At 35.2% G+C, this 24,058-nt stretch overlaps 2 protein-coding genes across 4 annotated transcripts in view; both read left to right on the top strand.

Annotated features, from left to right (window-relative positions):
- Positions 1-16,381, top strand: part of tnks1bp1 (tankyrase 1 binding protein 1) — a 32,487-nt gene extending 16,106 nt beyond the window's left edge. The window contains exons 4-10 of the mRNA XM_016449309.1: positions 10,135-10,244; positions 12,093-12,225; positions 12,719-12,884; positions 13,106-13,242; positions 13,821-13,969; positions 15,040-15,131; positions 15,351-16,381. Of these exons, the coding sequence (XP_016304795.1) occupies positions 10,135-10,244; positions 12,093-12,225; positions 12,719-12,884; positions 13,106-13,242; positions 13,821-13,969; positions 15,040-15,115 (771 nt within the window). The 3' untranslated portion in view covers positions 15,116-15,131; positions 15,351-16,381. The remainder of the gene's footprint in view (positions 1-10,134; positions 10,245-12,092; positions 12,226-12,718; positions 12,885-13,105; positions 13,243-13,820; positions 13,970-15,039; positions 15,132-15,350) is intronic.
- A 1,153-nt stretch (positions 16,382-17,534) lies between these two features.
- Positions 17,535-23,571, top strand: crybb3 (crystallin, beta B3). 3 transcript variants are annotated; one of them, XM_016449177.1, is made up of 7 exons: positions 17,536-17,649; positions 18,963-19,049; positions 19,963-20,081; positions 21,261-21,393; positions 21,483-21,625; positions 23,095-23,330; positions 23,373-23,570. In XM_016449177.1, exons 2-7 carry the CDS (start codon positions 18,975-18,977, stop codon positions 23,414-23,416), a joined length of 750 nt encoding a protein of 249 aa, XP_016304663.1. In that variant the 5' UTR covers positions 17,536-17,649; positions 18,963-18,974; the 3' UTR covers positions 23,417-23,570. The 3 variants fall into 3 exon arrangements, with proteins under 3 accessions (XP_016304512.1, XP_016304592.1, XP_016304663.1); XM_016449026.1 differs by having other exon boundaries at positions 17,535-17,649; positions 23,095-23,571; XM_016449106.1 differs by having other exon boundaries at positions 17,535-17,652; positions 18,967-19,049; positions 23,095-23,571.
- The last annotated feature ends 487 nt before the right edge of the window (positions 23,572-24,058 follow it).

Below are 24,058 nucleotides of genomic sequence, written 5' to 3'. Positions count from 1 at the left end.
TTTTTATATAACTCCGACTGGATTCGTCTGAAAGAAGAAAGTCATATACACCTATGATGCATCGGGGGAGAGTAAAACGCAGCCTAATATTCATTTTGGGGTGAACTAACCCTTTAAGTTTAACAAACACTATTGCTTAAATCAGCCAGGGGCTATTGTGCTGAGGAGACTTTCTTAAAGTATTTTTATATTTTTAACTTGGTTTTTATTTCAGTTAATTAGGGCTGAGCGATATTGAAGAAAAATGTGATATGCGATACCTTGTTTAAAAATGCGATATTCGATATGCGATAGTGACATATTCAGCAGCACGTATTTATAGGCTGCTGTCCCTTTAAATCCGACTGCACGGATTCGGTATAATGATACACATCTGATTTCTTTCTCAGCTGTTTACATTAATTTAAAACATAACCGACTGCGTTTACGAGAATGATCGTCGAGACGGGAACTATTGACATAATTCTGTGTGTATGTGTCTTTTCAAACATAAGGAGGAGACGCGAAAGACGAATCAACTCGGTCTGAAATGCGTCTCTCTGTGTGCGCGTGCTTTGCATGTGTGCGGCAGAACTGAAGAGACGCTGTGTGAGATGCGGCTTGTGCCTATTATTAAAATGATAATGATATCGCACGCCGTTGCGATATGCATATTGCGATATTTACATTTGCGATATTTCGATAATTTCGATATGTCGTGCAGCCCTACAGTTAATCATGCTGCTCAAGTACTTGAAGTCGACATGAAATCAAAACTGACACTATTTACGTTTTTAGTTGCTATGCCATTGCTAGATGCTTAAATGTGTTCAGCTGTGGAAGTAAAAAAAAATACACGCTACCATTCAAATGTTTGTGATCGGTCTTTTTTTTTTAAGTCTCTGAAAAAAGGCTAAAATACAGTAAAATTATCAATATTGTGAAATATTATAATTTTTTTAATGATTAGAAATAAAACGTTTTCTATTTTAATATTTTAAAATAGAATTAAACAAAATATAATAAAAATGTAATTATAACGTAAAAGTGATTGGAAAAAAATTCAGCAGACATTATTACAGACAGATTTCATTGTCACATGACAATTCAGAAGAAAATATTTATTTGAAACAGAAATGTTTTGTAACATTGTAATCCTGAAAAAAAAGTATCACAGGTTCCAAAAAATATTAACTGTTTCCATCATTGATAATAAATCAGCATATTAGAATAATTTCTGAAGGGTCATGTGACTCTGAAGACTGGAGTAATGATGCTGAAAATTCAACTTTGCATCACAGGAATAAATTACATTTTAAAATATATTAAAATAGAAAACTGTTATTTTAAATTATAATAATATTTCACAATATTACTGTATTTTGGATCAAATAAATGCACCCTTGATGAGCATAAGAGTCTATCTATTTATCTATCTATCTATCTATCTATCTATCTATCGATCGCAAAATATGTTGTGAAAGCCATTTCATACAAATATTCCTATCAGTTACCAAGCATCTTTATTTTATACTTAGAATGGCTACTACAGAGTTTCTTATCCTATGTGATTATTTAATGTGGAATAAATGTCCTCCAGTTAAACCTGTACTTACTTTAAGCGTAACAGCTGGTGTCAAGGAGAGTTTATTGCAGACACACACGCTATGGCTCATATTAGACAAACACGGCCTGTTAGTCATGACAAATAGTCAAACTAATGCACAGTGAAGTATAAAGCACCTGATTCAGCAGTGTAGTTTGCATAAGGGTTTTGTGGTTTAGAGTTTCTCTTCCAAAGTTCACAGATACAGAAAGGTTCCCAAATAAAACTTTTTCCTATTTTCTCTCTCAGTCCGTCTGCATTTTACTATTTCAAATGCAGTGACACATAAATGTCCTTGATCTTCTTTCATCCCTTCCCCCTTCCTCTCTCTCTCTCTCTCTGTTTGTGTTTCTCTGAGGGATGTTGTCACTCATTTGAGGGCTGTGTCTGTTTCCGGTACCTGTTCGTACCTGCAGCGTGTCAAGCGTAAGCGGTGGGTTTGCCGGAGTGCTGCTATGTTTTTCCGTTGAGATCTGGGGGAATTGCACAAGAGTGAAGCTTACGAGACTTTAATATCTGAGTGTCAGAAGATTGTATTCCCAGATTTGTGTTTCTACCTCATCTAAACAAGAAGAGAAGTTCAGCTGCAGAATAGATTGACATTAAATGTGTTTTGCGGAGGAAGGAGCTAGAAGAGCGTCTAGGATTGATTGACAACCTGAAGTGCTTTCTGTGATGGACATTGACATAAAGTCTGGTCCAATTTGGAACACAAATCAAGATGCCTACAGAGATGCCAATGCATGTTGGCTATAACGCCCTCTAGACCTCATATCTGGGATTTTTCCCCAAAAAACGAGCTGTTTCCTGCCAGATACCACTGACTTTCTCAACATACTCTGTCAGTTGAGTGAAATAAGATGCAGTTCTTGGGTAACAAACTGTCTGAGGCACAGACGCAGGTGTCGGGATGGGTGGGCAACATGCGTCGCTCGTTACAGGAGGCGGTGGAGTTGATGTCGGGCGCTTTGGAGCGTGAGGGAGTAATCGAGGAAGAGGAGGATGAAGAACGAGTGGGAAGGTTTGAGAGGGCCATCTCACCGCTGAGAAGTTTTGCGGCTCGTGGTCGACAGTCTCTTCGAAATCTCTCTCGGCAAAGTCGGCAGCGTTTTTCCCTGCGCAAACGCACGACTGCATCAAACTCAAATAATGTAAGACTATGCTGAATGTTTTCTGCTCTCTCTTCTGTTTCTTCTGCTCTGTCATCCAATCTTTAAGGCATTGCACTTTCTTTAAAAGATCTTCAACAGTCCGTTACAAAACATTCACGAATGTTTTTACTGCATGCTCTCAAAATATGCATAAAGCATTGCTTTGTGAAAGATTTGGTGTTGATTGAAAAAAAATCTCCTGAATGGCTAAAAAAGCCCTAATAGTGCCTAAATTGATGATGCTGAGTTAAAAAAAAAAACTCTCTATGAAAACTTTCCATGCCATACAGTTTTTTCACTAAATAAGAATGAAGATTTTTCAATTTCTGTATCAAAATAACAAAAGCAGTCAAATGTCAAAAGTTTTTAATGACAACAATAAGTATTCAAAATGTGTCATGTAACTTACAATCTGTAAAGGAATGGGAAAAATATTTTGTTCAAATATCCCATTTATTGTCATGGAACATTACAAAATAAGCAAGATAAGCATTTTGAATGTAGTAAAACACCCGCAGATGTAGCAGAAAACATCTGGATCATGTTTGCATTTTCTTCTGTCATTGGTCATAATTATAACTATATAATTATATAGGCATATACTAATGTCTTCAGAATCATTCATGCACATGAAAATAGGCTGAGAGTTAAAGAAAGAGTCATAATCTGGTTCAGAAAAAGACAGGAATCATGTCTTTGTGGTGTTTTTCTGGTGATAAAGGGATAATACAAGACTTCTTCACCTTACAAATGGTTATCAGAAGCAAAAATGCTACAAAATGTATTTGCAAGCGTGACGTGCTCGAGCAAAACAGGCAATTATATTTGGAATCTGCACCCCAAAATTAGTATGATACAAGTATTGGATTTCTTTCAGCAAATATAATGCTGGCCGGTGTTATTATTATTATTCATTAGAATCTGATTACAATTGCTGTCGCTGCACATGCGTGAGTCAGTGTGTTCACATCAGATGCTGTTAAACAGGATGCGAGTTCTTCTGGAATAATTCGGAATCTCGAGCTGTCTAGGCTTGTTTTTATTCACTCGTAAATTTGCTCATCCTCTCATTTTGGATCTTCTTTTCCCTATGTAATGGGAAAACCTCACTCCCCTGATCAAGAGACACACTAGCGACAGTAAAGTGCAGTCTTTAGCCTCCTTGTTAGTGCGTCCGCCTCCCATGCCGGAGACCCGGGTTCGAGACCCACTTGGAGCGAGAACGAGGTGTGGCGGTGAGGACCCGGGGGAGAGGGGTTACATTGGTGCCATGACCCGGATGGGAGAGAGGTTTAGGGGGGTGAGTGTAACGGAGGCCAGCGGTAGGTGCTGTGCAAGTAAACCTCACTCCCCTGATCTCAAGAGACGCGCTAGTGGCTGCAGTCTTTAGCCTCCTTGTTAGTGCGTCCACCTCCCATGCCGGAGACCCGGGTTTGAGACCCACTCGGAGCGAGAACGAGGTGTGGCAGTGAGGACCCGGGAGAGAGGGGTTACACCTACATGCATCTCTGTCAGTCATGACAGGTCTTGATCCACCCAAAACTTACAGAATTCAATTAGACCAATTTGGTGAATATGGCACCCATCCCACAGACATGCACGTGTCTATACAGAGGTTTTAGATGGACATACAAAAGTTTGGAGTCTGTAAGATTTTTAAATGTTTTTGCAAGAAGTCCCTAATGCTCACCAAGGCTGTATTTATTTAATTAAAAATACAGTAAAAACAGTAATACTGTGAACTATTATTACCATTTAAAATAACAGTTTTCTATTTTAATATACTTTAGAATATAATTTGAATATATTTTAAAATGTAATTTATTGCTGTGATGCAAAGCTGAATTTTCTGCATCATTACTCCAGTCTTCGGTGTCACATGATCCTTCAGAAATCATTCTAATATGCTGATTTGCTGCTCAAGAAACATGTTTTATTATCAGCATTGGAAACTGCTTAATATTTTTGTCTAAACGGTGAGGCATTTTCATCAGGATTCTTTTATGAACAGAAAAGTTCAAAAGGACAGCATTTATTTGAAATATTCTGTAACATTTTAAATGTATACGTCAACTATAATTTATTTAAAAAAACATCTTACTGACTGCAACCTTTTGAATGGTAAAATTAGTCTGTATAAAGTTTGATGGCGTGTTTTAGTTCAGTAGTTGCTGCATGACTCATGGATTGTTACTAAAATATCACTGGATGACTCTAATGGTGCTCATAGAACAGCAGAGCAGTCATTTAATCCTAAATTTCCCTAGTGAGTAACTACACAAATTAAAGATGCACATCAGCCATGTTTACATGCACATCATTTTCCAATGTACATGCAAATTCTGGTTAAAGGGATAGTTCACCTAAAAAAGAAAAAAAAAAAGAAAATTCAGTCATTAATTAATTAGTCACCCTCATGTCGTTCCAAACCCGTAAGACCTTCGTTCATCTTCGGAACACAACTGAAGATATTTTTGATGAAATCCGAGAGCTTTTTGACCCTGCATTGACAGCAAGGGAACTGAAGCGTTCAAGGCCCAGAAAAGTAGTAAGGACATCATTAAAATAGTCCATGTGACATCAGTGGGTCAACCGTAATTTTACGAAGCTACAAGAATACTTTTTGTGTGCAAAGAAAACCAAAAAAAACAATTTTATTCAACAATTCTTCTCTTCCCTGTCACCGCCATTCACGAGAGTACCACGACGCATGAGTGTGGTGCTGCTGACGTAGAACTGTAATCACTTTTGCTGTAGATTATTCCTGACAGCTGCAATAAATGAAGCTTTAAACTAGTAATATTCATATATATTCAAACTGTGGTTTTTATTGCTGCTATTGCCTCTTATTTGAGATAAAGTGGGTTAATATCATTTATTTTTTAAGTGATTGCCCTAGTTCTGTCAAACGATTAATCGCATCCAAAATAAAAGTTTTTGTTTATATAATATATGTGTGTGTACTGTGTATATTTATTATGCATATGAATATAAATATATATACATGTAAATATTTTTAAAATATATACTGTATGTGTGTGTGTATTTATATATAAATACACACACACATACAGTATATATTTTAAAAATATTTACATGTATATATATTTATATTCATATGCATAATAAATATACACAGTACACACATGTCAGACCTGTGTCCTGTCTTGTGTTGGTGTTTTCTGTCTATGTGCTGCCCATGTCTTAGTTTTCCCTCATGTATGCCCATATTTGGTTATGTTCCTGTCCCTGTCCTCATTGTTTCATTATTAGTTCATTAGTATCCACCTGTGTTTGTTAATTATCTCGTTTAGTTTGAGTATTTAAGCCCTGTGTTTTCCTGTATCTAGCGTCTGGTATTAACGTCGATGTTGTATTTCTTGTGTGTCTCTGCCTGCCTTGTGTTCCCCCTTTTGGATTGTGGATTAAAGACAATCCATATTTTGAGTTTATCCTCGTCTCCATGTTCTTCGTTTTGCCACAGAAGGCAACTGTGACAACACACATATATTATATAAACAAAAACTTTTATTTTGGATGCGATTAATCGCTTGACAGCACTAGATTGCCCCCAACCACTGTTATTAATATTTTGATCTAGTCTTTGTCATTATAATTTGACACTTATATTTTTCTCATACCAAAAGCATCTCACAGTTTCCCCCGGTTTCTATTACTTCAACTCTGAAAACATCATACACAGCAACTTTAAGAGCCTCCAACTCCGTATCAGTATAGAAGAGAAATGAATGATGTGTGTGATGCAGAAGAGGGGCTGTTTATTGTGAGTAACGTGTACAGATCAGAAATACAGTCCAGCAGTCATTGTTGTATGTTTATGGGATTGTCTCGTGATGGACTGAACGTTATTAGAATGAACATTAATGTGCTGCTCACAGAGAGCTTGTTTACGAGGAAGTGTTTTGTTTCCTAGTAACAATTCTTGTACGCTGACATATTTTAAACAGCAGAGTGACGTGAAATTCAAAGTATCTGGTCTGTGTACAAAGATGTGTCTGGATGATTGAGAGAGCGTGTGGGGGTTTGTTGTGTTTGTAAAGGACAGTTTCGCCCCTGTGATCATTAAAACATGTATGCCTGGATTGTTGGTGCTTTTCTGTTTGCAGTGTATGTGGTTTTGGGGTGTGTGTGTAAGCTGAGTGTGAGTTTTAACTCATCACTTAGCACCAAAATGATAGGAAAACCTTTTGTCATGCCTGCCAACAGAATGTGAATTGAAATTTTCTGATCATAATTTTTTTTTTTTTGCCTGTTTGAATTTGTATTTTGCCTTATGCATTATCCAATTCTGGTAAGACTTTAATTTAGGGACCAATTCTCACTATTAACTAGTTGCTTATTAGCATGCATATCACTATATTTATTAGTACTTATAAAGCACATATTAATGCCTTATTCTGCCTGACCATATTTTAGATCCCTTAATCCTACCCCATACCTAAATTTAACAGCTACCTTACTAAATATTAAAAAGCTGCAAATTAGGAGTTTATTGAAGCAAAAGTCATAGTTAATAGATAGTCTTTAGTGAGAACTGGACATTAAAATAAAGTGTGACCAAAAATGTTTACATTTTAAATGTAACAATATTTTATATGTAATATTTTATCATAAACATTGTAAATATATATTTACATTAGGCTGTAGGTGTGTGTATATAGACTTCTGTTAAAAAGTTTGGATTTTTTTTTTAAGAAATAGGTACTTTTATTCAGCAAGGATACATTTAAGTGGCTGTAAAGACATTTATAATGTTACAAAACTATCATGATGTATCATGAAAATATTTGCAACAAAAATATTACACAGCACAGCAGTTTTCAAAAATAATAATAGGAAATGTATCTTCAGTAGCAAATCAGCATATTAGAATGATTTCTGAAGGATCATGTGACTCTGAAGACTGAAATAATGGCTGCGGAAACTTCAGCTTTGCCATCACAGGAATAAATGTAAAAAATGTATGTTTATTTTTTATATATGGGTCATGTGAATCAGAAACTTAGCCTGAGTAGTGCTTCCTTATGAGCGACTAGTTGTCTTTTCAGGGAAGCCAGACAGTCACCATACCTTCTTCGCCCACTCTTTTCTCTCATCTCGTATGGTCTCACAGCGCTATGCCACTCTGATGATACATTAAAGTGTAACTTTCTGGAAAAACACCCTGGTAATACTTCCACACAGGACTTTAATAGGACATAAACAAAACGTGTTGTGCTTTAGACTATTTTAAGTCACCCGTAAATCAGTGGGAGGGCATTGTGGACAATTAGCAAGGGTTTCTGATTGAAGCCAGACTTTGTGGCTTGCTAACTGCTGCTCCTCTACTTTTAATTGATTCAACATTGTCTTGATTCAGTGCAGAGCAGCTTTGCCCAAGGCACTGTAAAACGACCCGGGCAGTTCAAGCCGCGCAATGGCCCCTCTGGGAAAAGTCAGATCTCCAGCCTGCTGTGGAAGGCAGGTTCATGTGCGCTTAGATGTCCGTAGTCTGCCTCTTACCCTTTCCTCTCTCTCGCTTGTGCTGCTGAGATGTTACTTGTTTGTTTTTCTCAACAAATAATTTGTTCTTCGCATTTGTTTGTTCGGTGTATAAATTTCATGTCACACACTCACTAGATGAACGACCCCAGGGTCACGCTGTCATTCTATTCGTTCTCTTTTGAATATGGAGGCCTTCGTTAATAATGGCCGATCCATGACCTCTGACCCTAGTTCTGACCTCACGTGGTCTCAATGTTGCATTAAGGCCACTAGAGTATATTTGGTGCCAAGCACTCATGTCAATCTAGTTATTTGAGATCTGTAAAGCATCTACTCAATATTCAGTTGCAGCAGTAAATTTGTATTTTGCCTTATGCATTATCCAATTCTGGTAAGACTTTAATTTAGGGACCAATTCTCACTATTAACTAGTTGCTTATTAGCATGCATATCACTATATTTATTAGTACTTATAAAGCACATATTAATGCCTTATTCTGCCTGACCATATTTTAGATCCCTTAATCCTACCCCATACCTAAACTTAACAACTACCTTACTAACTAATATGCAGCAAATTAGGCGTTTATTGAGGCAAAAATTATAGTTAATATTTAGTTAATAGTGAGAAATGGTTCCCAAAAGTGTGACTGCATGTCTGTTATATGCAACAATATATTTTGAATGTATGTATAAATATTCTAGCCATTTGGTAAAATATTATCTATCATAAAAACACTGAGACCTACAATTATTTTGGTCTTCAGAGTTTCGTTTTAATGGCTTGACTCCAGGAATGTGTCGTGCCATGAGGTTCATGGATTATTGAAATTATGACAGCAGAAGAAAACAGTTTTTTTTGTCAGCTGAATCCCTTTGATCTAAAATATTTACCTGAGGATTTTGAGGTAATATTTCACATGGCATGAAAGTGAACAAATAAAATATTTCATATTTTATTAAGTGTTATATTTTAATCGTTTATTTTGGTCATTGATATTCTTCTTCAATAGGACGTTAACTTCTCTTTGGAATTTCTCGTTTTGGTTGACTATAGTTGTGTGATTTAAATTATGTATTATGTTTCAATTTCAGCTCACCATTTACTCATTTGGTGGTGGTCGTTTGTTCATTTTCTGCCAGCTAAACGTAAAAAAACATAAAACCTGCAACTTTAAGAAGTCTGTCCTCACAGTCCAAGATCTTTACATACTCCTTTGTGTAAATGAGTACTTTTTTTGAGATTATTAGAAAGAGTTATTATCATTAACTAAAAACTAAGACTAAAAAAAAACATTTTGGTTAATTGCAATAAAGCGTGAATGTAAATATTAGATGAAAGCAAACTAAAAAAAAAATGATAAACTGAAATGTGCATGTTTAAGTTGCAAGTTTAAGTACTATATTAACTGAAAATAAATAACAATGTCATTTATCTGAACAATGTTATTTTAGTAGAATTGAGATACGATTATAGATTTTATTAATATTTAGATTCTAAATATTTTGATTATATATATATAATATCTGTTTTATTTATTTATAGTACATCATTATACTAAATCAAAATGAGAAATGTCTAATTCAGAATATTAATGAAAGCTATAATCGTAGATAAATAATAACACTGCTTTGAGGTGAGTCTAGAGTCTTTCTATACTGGTCTGAGCTGGTTTGGTGGTGGTCTTGGTAAGCTGTTTATAAAAGAAACTTGATCAACCAGCATGGTTTCCCTAGTGGAGCTGGTTTAGCTGGTTAAGAAGCCTGTTGGCTACACCAGCATCCACAACCCAACATACAATGTGGCAACTCGCTGGTGTTTTTTTAGCAGGACTTTACTGAAATCTGAGTATTGAAGTATGTGTGTTTGTTTGCTCTCATTAAACCCTGCAGGGTCAGTTGAAGGACGGTGAGCCCGAGGAGGATGCATTTGCAGAACAGGACACAGAGAATCTAATCGGGGAAACCGACGAACAAAATGAAAACAACGACACTGTTGATGAGTAAGAAATATCTACAAGATGATACATCATCATTTTCATTGCCACAATAAACATTTGACAAAAGATGATTGACAATTAGCATACAGTTTGGATTGGCGGTATGGTTCTGTTCTGGGCAAGAACTCCCTGCGCATCCATGCAGCCTAGCATGGATGAGAGCAAATAGAGCAGCAATAACCCCCCACGGTAAACAGAACAGAACTAACATAAATGTATTGCAGATATTGTTAAAGTTCAATAATTTCATGTACACATTTTAGAATTAGTCTGATTCAAAGGATAATCAGAAGGCTGAATCCCGACTGACAGAGGAGGAGCTGGGGATGGAGGAGGGTAATTAGCTATTGAGCAATGCAAAAACTGTTGATAATACTGAGGGACCTTATATATGAATGCTTAGATTGTCTCGTCGTATTCCTATAGGTAGATGGGGATCAGCTGAGAGTCAGCTGATGCGAGCTTGACTAACGTGACCTGCCAGAACTAACGCTACGCTTGATTTAGTTGTCTTTTGAACATCTGAGAATAGCATTAGATCAGTGTTGTGGAGCTACTAACTAAGACTAGCAAAGCTACTGACTTTTTTAGTCTCAAAACAATATAGTTTTTCCAGTAACACGTTTTTATTTCCCCCGGTGTCAGGTGACTATATTGCTGTGTTTTTATGTTCTGTGTACATAGGCTTGCAGCCGAATGAGTTTGAGGGAATAAAACTCTCAAGTCTCCTGAAATGCCCTTAATTAAAAGTTTAGCAAATTTTGTTTAGATGATTCATTACACTGAACTGTTTAAAAAATTAATTAATTAATAGTAGCAAAATTATTATTTTGTTAAATGCTGCTTTTTATGTACATGCTTATATTTAAATTATATAAATTAGGGTTTTATAGTTATATTAGTGTAAATTTATGTGTTCAACTTTGGCATCATCCTACATGTCACAGAGTCTAAATGTGGTGTAGGCAGACGACAGGATGAAGATTAAAGGATTAGTTTTGAGTTGACAAAACCAAACCTTCACGGCTTTGTTGGCACCATGAAGCTGATCATCAACTTTCTCTGTCAACTCAGGCTTGATCCTGAGGTAATGGGGCACGTGCACTTGAAAGTGTGACATCAGTAATGAACAGCCAATCACATGCCTTGAAACTGTGATTCAATTCTTGCGAGAGAGTCAGTGTGATTCACTGCCAAAGATTAAAAGATTGAACAATATGAAGAATTTAAACACATTTACATGAGATGAAACGATCTTTCCAGGAAAGAGGGAAACTTAAAGAAAACACCTTGCCATATAAGTGCAAGTAAAAGTAGTAAAGTTTGTTTATAGAGTTGATAATATTTATAGGTATAAAAACACTTAAAAATCTAAGCTCATATGTAGTCATGTTTAAAGCTTTTGATTCTAAACCTTATTTATATTGCATATTATCTATATGTTTATATTAATTTAAAATAAAAGCTTGATAATTACTATTAAACTAAGCTAGCTTGTGTAATGGATTAAGGGTATAATAATTAAATAAATCATATAAAATAATTATACAAAATAAAAATCAGACATTTTATCTTTAAAAATGTTTTACTATGTAGCGTCCTTTAATTTGGAGTAAGAGAAACTGGGGGAGTGGCTTTATTGCATCAAACATGTGTCACTTTACTTGAAGCTGATTGGTCATGGACACCGGCCCTCCAGGACCAAGTTTGGACAGCCCTGCTTTAGACTAACAGTCATCAGACATCTGTTTTGCTCAGACTGTCCCCTAGTGGTCATGAAAAGCATCAAACATCAGTTCTCTCGCTGTAGAGTTACATGTGGGTTGATTTCATATGTTTTTATCTGTTCAGTCAAGCTACACAGGCCAGAATCAATCAAGTCCTACAGAGACTGACTCAGGCCAGACGACGAAATACATCTACTGATTCAGACACAGCAGACGTCCCAATTCAGGAGCAGCCCGAACCGCTACCGGTTCTTGAGGTACACTTCAGTTATGATTTTATCCGATTTTTAATATATATATATATATATATATAAATGTTTTTGTATTTTTATTTATTTTCATTTATATATATTATGTTTATATTTAGATTATTAGATAGATTTATTCATGTATTTATATGTTTATATTTATATGCATTATATACACTACCATTCAAATGTTTTAAATCCATTATAAGTTAGGATTTTATTTGGTTTTTGTTCATTATGTATTACAGTAATATAATGTAATGCACGAGGATCATTAGAATTTTCTGCTTAACAGATAAAAATTTCATAAGAATTCATATTCATTTATCTAGAATTCATATCTATTATATTATACTCAAGTCTTTTAAAATAATATAAAATAATCTTTATACTATAATAATTTAAATGTATATATATATAATATAAAAATAATATAATATGATATAAAGAATTGTGTACTTGTGTTAATGTGTGTATTTTTGCATGTGAAATGCTGGATTAGACTGCAGCTCCTCTACCGGACTCCAGAGTTTTCCGTTCAAAGGTTGATCTGGGGAAGAAACGGAGCATAAAGCGTTCCAGACCGTCTCGTTCTATACGACAGAGAGTCGCCCTGCCCTCTCTGACAGAGGGAACGCAACCCGACTGGAGGTTCTGTGACTCCACAGGTCATATCATACATCTTATCATATATCACAAATAAAAACAATTTATTAAGATGATGTCCCGTGCAGAGCAGTTTTTATTTTTAACACTGAATCATAGTTACATTACGTTACATTTTTAGTGGGGTAGAGTCTAAATCCTTTAGAATCTGTATGCTTCAACTGCAGAAAATCCACAAACCTTTATGTCAATGATTGATTAGACAGAAAACAATCTATTACAGAAGCAAAAGATCAGTGGTCCAATGGAGCGGACTCTGAATCAGAAGAGGAACCGTCCCAGGATGTCACGTCCTCTCCAGCCCCGAGCCAGCCTAAGAGAGTCCCTGTGTTTCCTGGGATGGACCCTTCTGCCCTCATGGTATGTCCCTGCTGGTATATGTCTGGTTTTGGGTGCTTATGGGAAGTCGTGGCCTAATGGTTAGAGCAGGGGTGCCCAAACTCGGTCCTGGAGGGCCAGTGTCCTGCAGAGTTTAGCTCCAACCCCAATTAAACACACCTGAACCAGCTAATCAAGCTCTTATAGGCATACTAGAAACTTCCCAGCAGGTGTGTGGAGGCAAGTTGGAGCTAAACTCTGCAGGACACCGGCCCTCCAGGACCGTGTTTGGGCACCCCTGGGTTAGAGAGTCAGACTTGTAACCCAAAAGTCACGGGTTCGAGTCTCAGAACCGGCAGGGATTGTCGGTGGGGGGAGTGAATAACCAACGCTCTCTTCCAACCTCAATACCAGACTGATGTGAGACCCTTGTGTGTGTGTGTGTGTTCGCTGCTCACTGCTGTGTGTGTGTGTGTGTGTGTGTGTGCACTTGGATGGGTTAAATCCAAATTCCGAATATTGGACACCATACTTGGCTACACGTCACACTCACACTTTACCTAACTAAAGTCCCTCTGAAGTCACACATCAACTCTTCATGTCTCGTTTTTCTCTCGCAGGCCCAACTAAAGCGGAGAAGTGGAGTTGCAGAAACAGTAAATCCAACAGAAGCGCAGACGCCTCCATCTGTCCCCACACGCTCTCCCCGCACACCCACCAGGTCCCTCGGCCCCAGAGTGCTGCCCCCTGTTGATGCCAAGGACAGTGGGTACGTGTGACCAGAAACTTTCAGTAAAAAACGATTTATTATTGCTTATGGAATGTGATGCAATCACATTTTCATTGGCAGATCAATGTGTTTTATAAGTCTTAAGCTAATTTAACCCTATAGAGCCTACTGTATTATATTTGATACATTTCTAAGGCTTCTAAATGATCAACATGATCAAAACCTCGCTGAAAAACCTGTCGTTCACAATTTACTACATGCTTTCTGTCGTCTGATTGATAGTTCCTACTTTTTAGCAAGTAAAACGAATTTTATTATAATTGTAAAAACATCTACCATCAGATCATGGTTCATGTGTATTTTTGCTGTGAAATCTTTACTGATTTTTATGAAGTAAATGTAAGAATAACTTTCATATTGTTAGTAATATTTATAGTATATTGATGAACATACTGTACTTCCTTTCTGGACTGATGCAACTTAGGTTTACTTGATTATCCATAGATCATTGTTTAGAAAAATCATGTTAAAATGTGATTATTAAATATGATCATCAGGCTTTTGAGGAATGTTTATTTGTTCATCTCTCAATCACCATTGTATTGCATTGCATTATATGATTTAAAGCTACCATAAAACTAAACATTTAAATATAATCGAACTAAGTCATATTATTAGGAGATATAGAGTGAAAAATGATATTTATATGCATTTTATGTAAGTAGTCTGAATAAAATCGGGGGTGTTTATTTCCTCCATATTCTCACTATATCATATTAAATGAGCTATAAAATCCTGATGCACCAATTATGATATTCAACAAAAAACACACGCAAACCTTTTTCATATTTGTCTAAAGGTTCAAAAACTGTTCCATTTCCCCAAAAAAAAAAAAGTTCTTTCTGACTGTTATTTCATATGTCAAGCTTTAAAGGATTAATTTCATAGTGCTGCTTCAGTGTTTTATTATCTTTGATGCACATCATGTTTTACGGTGCCACATATTATGATGCTTCATTTAGCACATTTGTCTGAATATGCCATTCAGATCATTCTTATTACATTCATCATTATGTCAAATGTAATTATTGTGATTCATGTAAATCCAGGTCCGGCTCTTCACCCTCCTGGCTGCTTGAGCTCAAATCCAAGAAGCGAATGAGTCAACCTGAAAGTGAAGCATGAAGCTCGTGAAGCTCAGGTCTGTGTATTTGCAGGAATCACCGATCCAGTTCTCTGATTACCTAAATAATGAAGCTTCCTGAAACTTTCCTGAAAATCCTGGAATATTTGCATTATATTTGTTCCCTTCATCTCCAGTAGAGGGGGACAAAATCCACATATATAACACTTAATTTAGTTCTTCTTACAGTTTCAAGAGCACATTAAATGATGTTTACCCTGCTGTCTTTCCTCACAGGTTTGATGCAGTTTAAGAGGAAGTCCGCTGCAGAGGAAGTCTGTGTGATGCCACAAAGATGCCAAAGGAACTGACTTACATGAATGAGAAGTGCAAAGATCTTTCATTCTCATGCTGACTGAGTATCAGACTATTTTGAGTACAAGTCCTGGACTAAACAGTTTGAAGGCTTTGCCAAGATGATGTCCTGTTATGCACATTTTTACTTTTTACATAAAAGTCTGTCATAATCTGGCAGCGTTATAATCGGCAAAAGAGTGTGTGTTTAAAAAGCAAGTGCTGTTAATGTTAATTTTGTTTACATTTATTAATCCAGCAGATGTTTTTATCTAAAGTGAGGATGGTTAAATTCAAGTTCCTCCAGTTCGATCAGGGGCCAACTGCACATATCTTCTGTTCATCTCTGATCATTGAGAAGCAGAAATCAGTATAGCTTCATGCTACAATGCACTTTAAATGAGTCAGACCACTGGAAAAGGTGCTCTTAGGCATTAAATTGCATTTGAGTTTGATTTTTCTGATTTTAAATATTGTGTTTCTAAAAGTCTGATCTTAAGATATTCATTATGGCATTGCTATATGAAACTCCTTTTTTTTTCTCTTAATTGTTTTCATTCTGTTTACAACGAGCCATTCCTTTAAGACCAATTCATAAGCATCATTTGATGGTATTTTGATCTCATTCGGTTCATTCTTTTATTTTATTCTCTATGTTTCTACTTTAATCAAAGCTAGTGTGCAGAAAAGCATCAGCTGATGCGCTTGGATCTGACTGATGGTCATTTATGAGGTTTTGTTTTTGTTGCCCATGTCTTTTCAGTCCTGCCAAGAACACTTTTACAAACACAAATCAGAGTTACGATAATGTCTAATAAGTTGTGTCTGTGTTCCTTTGAAATGTTTTTCGGTCATGTTTATTTTTAGACTTCAGCTGTGTAAATTGCTGCTTGAGGAAAATGTTTACCTGTTTAATGTTGGGAAACATGAATTGTGTTTTATAAAAATATGAATTCATTAAATATTTTTCTAAATGGGAAGCAAGTTTGTCTTTGTATATACTGCTTGCGTATGTGCTGCAGGACTGAGATATCAGTAGGTATCAGAGATCAATGATAGAGCTATGAAAACAATCCTTATAACAGGGTAAATCGTACAGTAGATCATATTCATTTATTGTTACATTTAACTACGTTTTAAACCTAAATTAAGACTTTTTTTTTCATTATTGATAACTTCCTTTAAGGTGTACCCAAAGTCTTTTTAAAATGCTATTTAAGTTGAATTTAAAATATATATACTAATTTGATACATTTAATATGTTATACCAAAATTAAGCCATTTTTAATTTATTTGTCGATTTCAAATGTGATTTGATGTGAAAAAAAAATGTTTTTTTAATTAAGGTGCATCCCTTGTCTTTTGTAAGTGCAATTTAAATTTAATTTAAAAAATATTCATATTAACATTTTGATACTTTTAACTACATTTTATACCAACATTAAGCCATTTATAATGTATTTACTGATTTCAAAGTTGTTGTTGTTTTTTTTATTAAATAATAATTTATTTGCTTTTTGTAAGGTGCATCCCTAGTCTTTTGTAAATGCAGTTTGTTGAATTTAAATATATTGAATTTAATATAGTGGGTTATACTGGGTAGTGGGATATACATTTACTTACATCGACCAAGTTTTTAAAATTCAATTTAAGTTATATTTAACTACATTTTAAACCAAAATTAAGCCCTTTTTTATTCATTTGTTAATTTCAAAGGTTTCTTTTTTTTTTTTACATGCATGCTTTTCTTGGGCAAACAATTATAGAAAACAATCACTAATTTTGAGAATCCATCAAATGAGGATGAATGGCCCAGATCTGTGGCGTGGGTTTGGGCTCAGAGAGGCAGTGAGACCAGAGCGAGAGAGAGAGAGGGGATAGTGAGCAGGGTTGTGATGACAGCAGCTGATCCTGTCTGAATCCTCTTGGCTCGCGCCCTGTCCGTGCCCGCTGTACCCACGCTGGCAGCAGAGCAAGCTGGTGGCTGCGGGCAACTCCTGCCAACTCACAAACTATTGAGAGGCAGTCTGATGGACACAAATTCGAACGACAGACTTGCTGCATCAACAGCAATCGACGCCCAACCCATTTCTGCTGCTGTGGATGGAATTAAACCATAAGTACCCCTCCAGCGCACCCTCTCCTCCATACACACGCCTCACACACACACACACCCTCATACACACACACGCTGAGAGAGAGTGGAGGGGTGAGAACTGCTGAAGGTGAAGGACGGGAGAAACAGGTAAAGATAAGTTCAGCCTTCATGCTGGCAGAAAAAAGAAACTAAATATCATTGTCATAGAAATCTGTCTTGGGTTTAATTGGATACCTACACTCTAAAAAATGCTGGGTTGTTTCAACCCAATGTTGGGTCAAATATGGACTAACCCAACTGTTGGGTTAAATTTTGGTTACATTTTTAAATTAACTTTTTAACCCAACAGTTGGGTTAGTCCATATTTGACCCAACATTGGGTTGAAACAACCCAGCATTTTTTAGAGTGTAATGCAGTGTAATTGAAATACAGAAATTGGTATAAAAGAGAAAGGAAAATCATTTTTAGAGAGATTTTTCCTTGATCAAGACTAATCTATTTGATCCAACCTTTTATTGCTAAAACAAGAAAGTTTACAAAATGTTTTTGTCTTCATTGTCATCGCTAGATCTATTGTTTTAGTTTAAAACCTATAACAAACCTCTTTTTTGTGAATTGAAAAGAAAGATGCATTCGCATTTTGTTATCTGTTTTGTTTTGTGTTTTGTTTTGTTTTATTTTTGCCATCCGACTAAGAACATTTTTACAATTACAATAGATATGTTACAATAATGAGCATAATAAGCCGAGTTTAATTGTGTCCCTTTTGAATGTTTTTCAGTCAGTGTTTTTTGTTTTGTTTTTTGTTTTGTTTTGTTTTGTTTTGTTTTGTTTTTTGTTTTGTTTTGTTTTGTTTTGTTTTGGCCGTCCTACCAAAAACATTTTTTCAAATACAATACATGTTACAATAATGAGCATAATAAGCTATGTTTAATTGTGTCCCTTCTGAAGTTTTTTCAGTCTTTGTTTTGTTTTTTGTAAGAATTTTTTTCAGTCATTGTTTTGTTTTTCCCCTACTACCAAGAACATATTTTTACAAACACAATATATATAATGTGACAATAATGTAATAATCATTTCAGTTTTATAAATTGCTGCTTAAGGAATATGTTTACCTGTTTAATTTTGGGGAAACGCAAGTTGTGTTTTGTTAAAAAAAAATATATACCGTTCATATCAGTTATGAATATTTTGCATGATTATGCATATTTCTTCAAAATAAATGCCTCTTGTTTTGATATTTTGTTATCTAATGCAATATTTATGTATTTATAAGTGTCCACATGTGCTTTATGGCCATCCACTTTAGATTAAATCTCCTGTTTTCTTTTGGTTCAACATTTAATTGAAGTTATTTACTCTTCTCATGTTTTTAGCACTCACGCAGCAATGGCTGGTGTGTGACCCTATTCAGAATCACTTTTTTTCTCATCTCTGACGTGTGTTTGTGTTTTTGACGGGTGGAGAGATGTCAGATCAGCAGGGAGTCCCAGATCAGCAGGTTGCTGGGAAGAGCCAAGGCGGAGCAGGAGCAGTTTACAAGGTCCAAATGTACTCATTTATACAGTTATTTTTCACAGACAAAAAGCCCAGAGGAAACTCTTTTATAGCTCCTGAGACTGAATGGATTCTTGCAAAAACAGACACAACATTTCAATAGCTGACACATAATAAGAGTCTATGAAGGAATGTAAAAATGTACTCACCCTCAGGGCATCTAAGATGTAGATGAGTTTGTTTCTCCATCAGAACACATTTGGAGAAATGTAGCATTGCATCAGTGTCTCAGCAATGGATGCTCTGCAGTGAATGGGTGCCGTCAGAATGAGAGTCCAAACAGCTGATAAAAACATCACAATAATTCACAAGTGGACTCATATTTTGGTCATAAGCAACGGTTTAAAGTTAAAAATTATGGATTACTTGAGGATTATTGTGATGTTTTTATCAGCTGTTTGGACTCTCATTCTGACGGCACCCATTCACTGCAGAGGATCCACTGGTGAGCAAGTGATGCAATGCTACATTTCTCCAAATCTAACGATGAAGAAACAAACTCATCTACATCATCTACATCTAAGGGTGAGTAAATTTTCAATTTTGGGCGAACTATTCCTTTAATATCTCTTGACTTTTGATTGCAGACTTTGATACTGACAAATTTGAACACAGTTTGAGACGTTGTCTTGAGAAGAAAATTCTGAACAGCAAATATGTCCGCTTGTTCTTCATTTAATTTCATTGCTGTCTAGGGGAAACAAGAGCAGAAAGAAGTTCTTCATTAAAATGAATGACAATTTACATAAATGTTTTTACAAATTATTTACACAAATTCTGCTCGTTTTTTCATGAATGAAAGAGTTTATGACTTATAGAGTTTATGACAAAGAGTTTATGACTTATAGAGTTTATGACAAAGAGTTTATGACTTAAAATGTGTTGAATCATCTTAACAGGTCTCACTGTTTGAATTCGAGAACTTCTGTGGAAAAAAGGTCGAGCTGTCAGCAGAATGCAAGGACTTGATTGAGAAGAACTTGGAAAAAGTTGGATCAATCATAGCTGAGTCTTGCCCGTGAGTACGTTCTCTACCGTCAAACCACATTATCTACAACCACAAAAGAAGGAATGCAGAATGTTCAGACTGTTCTTGAAAGCAAAAGTTTGAATATGTGCAAACTGGATTTGTCTATAGGAGAACTATACAGTAGAAGAAGGTTTTCAGTCTGTTTCGCACACAAATGATAGCATATGACTTCAGATGATTATAACATCCAACTCAATGAACTACTTATATCAGTGCTTCTCAACCAGACCTTTCTTAAAATGTATAATAATATAATATAATATAATATAATATATGAATAAAAAAATGCAAAAGTACAATAAGGATATAAAGATGAAATCATGTTTCTTTTTTCTTCTCTATAATGTTTGTTTAGAACAAGCGGTTCTTAAAACCTCTGGAATCACAAAATGAACTGTGATTTATTATTTTACCTATATGGACATTTAATAAAACGTAAATAACGGCCTCAGTTTCTGAATGTAATTTAGATATAGTTATAATTCTGTTAGTATTATATCATATAGAGGGTCTTTAAGTCAAAAAATGTAAGAGCTATTGAAATATCTGAAATATTATATTTGTTTACCTCAGGGTTATTGTCCTTAACTAAAACTAAAACCATAAATAAGTATTTACTTGAAATAAAATAAACATGAAATGAAATAAAATAAAATATTTAAAAAAAAATAAAAAATAAAAACTTTAAAATAACTTAATTTTATTTCAGCTAGTTGCCAAGTAAACATTTCTCATTTTCATTTATAAATGTAATTTTTATTAAGTTGGAGTACTAAAATAACTCAAACTAAACGAACTTAAAGCTATATAAAGATAAAAATAAAAAACAGTGAAAACTACTAAAACTTTAACTAAAATGAAAATGAATATAAAAATATAAAAATAACATTTAGTTCAAAATATTTAAAAAAAAAACTATAATTGGTAGTAGCTATAATAGTATATAAATGACACTAAAATAACACAGCTTTACCTGTATGTCACGTGACCATTAACCAACATCAGAAATTGTTAAATTATTGAAATATTAACTTAAAATCTCTGGGGTTCTTCAAGCAAATATTTATGTTGAAAGGGATTTGGCTGACAAAGAAAGTTTGTGAATCCCTGCTTTAATCAAAAGGAATCATCCATTTATCCGTCCTGATCTTGATGATCTTGTCATAGATGGGTCGCCTTTGAGCAGAAGGGCTTTCTGGGAGAGCAGTTTGTTTTGGAGAAGGGAGAATATCCTCGCTGGTCCTCCTGGACCAACAGCCAGAGGAGCTACTGCCTCCTGTCCATGAGACCTCTGAAAGTGGTGAAAGACACGTTCACACCTCACACCTGCTTAAAGATCTGCTCTTCTGTCACGGCCCATTGAGTCTTGTGTTTACGCTCTATTACTAGGACAGCGCAGACCACAAACTACATCTTTTCGAGAACTGCAGCTTTGCCGGGAGAAAGATGGAAATCGTGGATGATGACATTCCCAGCTTGTGGGTTCACGGCTTCCAGGACTGTGTGGCCAGTGCCAAAGCTGTCAACGGAACGTGAGTTTGAGAGTTTGTTTGAGATTGTTTTCTTGCCGCTGCTATCCAAAGACCATTAACTCATGAAGCTTGATTTTTCGAGATGGTTTTGATTTTTGTTTCAATCCTTATTTGTCCTGATTACAAACAGTCTGTATGTTTAAAGTCAATGTGATCTCAAAATGTACTCTCTTTTTACTTCCTACATACATTTTCCTGGTCATCAGTGCATGTTATTTGAAAGAAACTACCTTTCAAAATTTGGGGTCAGTTTTTTTTTTATCAAAAAGTGATAATAAAGACATTTATAACACTACAAAAGAGTTCTAATTCAAATAAATGCTGTTCTTTCTCTTCATCAAAAAAATCTTTAAAAATCTTTGCTTTCACAAAAAATATTAAGCACAACAACTGTGTTCAACATTTGTAATAATTATGCATTCAAGTTTTACATTTGCTGTTCTTGGTGCCATGCTCTACTCGTTTATTATTGTTAACTAAAACTAAAACTATAACCAGAAAAAACAAGTTACTTGAAATAACATAAACATAAACTAAAATAAAACATTTCTCATTTAGTTTAGGTTAACACTAAACACTAATACTTAATAAATTATTTAATATTAAATAATATAAATATTAAAAAATAAATAAATAAATAAAAATGACAAAAAAAACATATCAAATGTATTAAACAATTTATTAAAGAATAAATGATAATTCAAAATAACAAAAACGAAAATTAACAAAAAGTAATTAAGTATTAATTTAACAAAGGTTACATCAATACTAACAAATAACAAAAGATTTTTAAGAAACATTAGAAAAAGTGTTTCAATCCACAACAAACTCAAATTTGACTCCATTCTTACATAAAATGTCCAATTTATCCAATCATAAAAGCAAATCTGGTGTTTTTTTTTTTCTTGTTAAATATCTTTTTTTTATGTGACAAAAGTAAATTGATTGGATTCAAATGCTGTTTCATGTTGACTTCTAGTACAGCAAATAAATCCACAAGCTATCAGTGTCTTCCATTTTCAAAAAGGTTCTTTAGATTATTAAAAAGTTCTTCACACTAAGAAAAAAATTGTTCTTTTAAAATCTGATCACTGACATGTTCTTTGGGGAGCCAAAAATGGTTCTTAATTCTTAAAAAATAAAGGCTCTTTATTGCCATTGATGGATTCATGAAGAACCTTTAAGATCCATGGAACCTTTCCATTGCACATAACGTTCTTTATAGTGGAAAAAGATTCTTCAGATTCTTAAAATATTCTTCAGAAACAAAAATGGTTCTTTTAAGAACTGTTCATTGTAAGGTTCTTTTGGAAACCCAAAATGCTTCCTCTATTGCATTCCTGCGAAAGCCTCCTTTTGGAACTCTTATTTTGAAGAGTGTACACATCCTAAATATGTACTTAATTGATATAGTGATTTTTTCGGACACTATTTCCACAGTCGAGAATGACTTCAATCTCTTTCCTCAGGTGGGTGGGCTACATGTACCCTGGCTACCGCGGGCGTCAGTTCGTGTTTGAACATGGCGAATACAAACACTGGAACGACTGGGGAGTCACAGAACCACAGCTGCAGTCCGTCCGACGTGTACGTGACATGCAGTGGCACAAACGGGGCTGCTTCACCGTCCCCGACCCGGCTCCCAAATCCAAACCCAAACCCAACCCTAATCCAAACCCAAACCCAAACCCAAACCCCAGTCCCGCGCCTGCTCCTGCTCCTGCTCCTGCTCCTACTCCCGCTCCCACTCCCGCTCCCACTGCCCCATCCGCCACGGCTGCCAGCAGCTGAAGGAGAACGGCCAGCCCTGCCGATGACCTCTGCCCTGCACCTGCTCAGAGGATCACGAAGAAAGCTCGAAAGCAAAAGTGACTGCCTTGCCTCTTGTGTATCTATCATTGGAAATAAAGGCCTCGGCCCCATGCTTTGATCTCTGACCTTTGGCTCGTGTCTGATTTTATTTTTTATTTTTCTGCTAGACTGATACAGTATAACACTGGAAATACCACTAGTTTACCACAAGGCTGCACTTGTTTGATCAAAAATACAGTAAAATCAGTAATAATGTGAAATATTATTACAATTCAAAATAACTGTTTTCTATTTGAATATGTATTAAAATGTCATTTATTCCTGTGATGCAAAGCTGAATTTTCAGCATCATTACTCCAGTCTTCAGTGTCACATGATCCTTCAGAAATCATTCTAATATGCTGATTTGCTGCTCAAGAAACATATCTGATTATTATCAATGTTGAAAACTATTTTTGTGGAAACTGTGATACTTTTTTCAGGATTCTTTAATGAAGTTCAAAAGCACAGCATTAATTTGAAATAAAAGTATTTTGTGATAGTAATCTTTACTTTCAATTTAATGTAAATTTAATGCATTCTTGCTGAACAAAAAGTATTAATTTCTTTAAGAAAAATCCC

This window comes from Sinocyclocheilus anshuiensis, unplaced genomic scaffold, assembly GCF_001515605.1.
Source record: "Sinocyclocheilus anshuiensis isolate Anshui unplaced genomic scaffold, SAMN03320099.WGS_v1.1 scaffold433, whole genome shotgun sequence".
Classification (NCBI taxonomy): Eukaryota; Metazoa; Chordata; class Actinopteri; order Cypriniformes; family Cyprinidae; genus Sinocyclocheilus; species Sinocyclocheilus anshuiensis.
The sequence above is the reverse complement of the archived record's forward strand: the minus strand, read 5'-3'. Positions and strand labels throughout refer to the sequence as shown.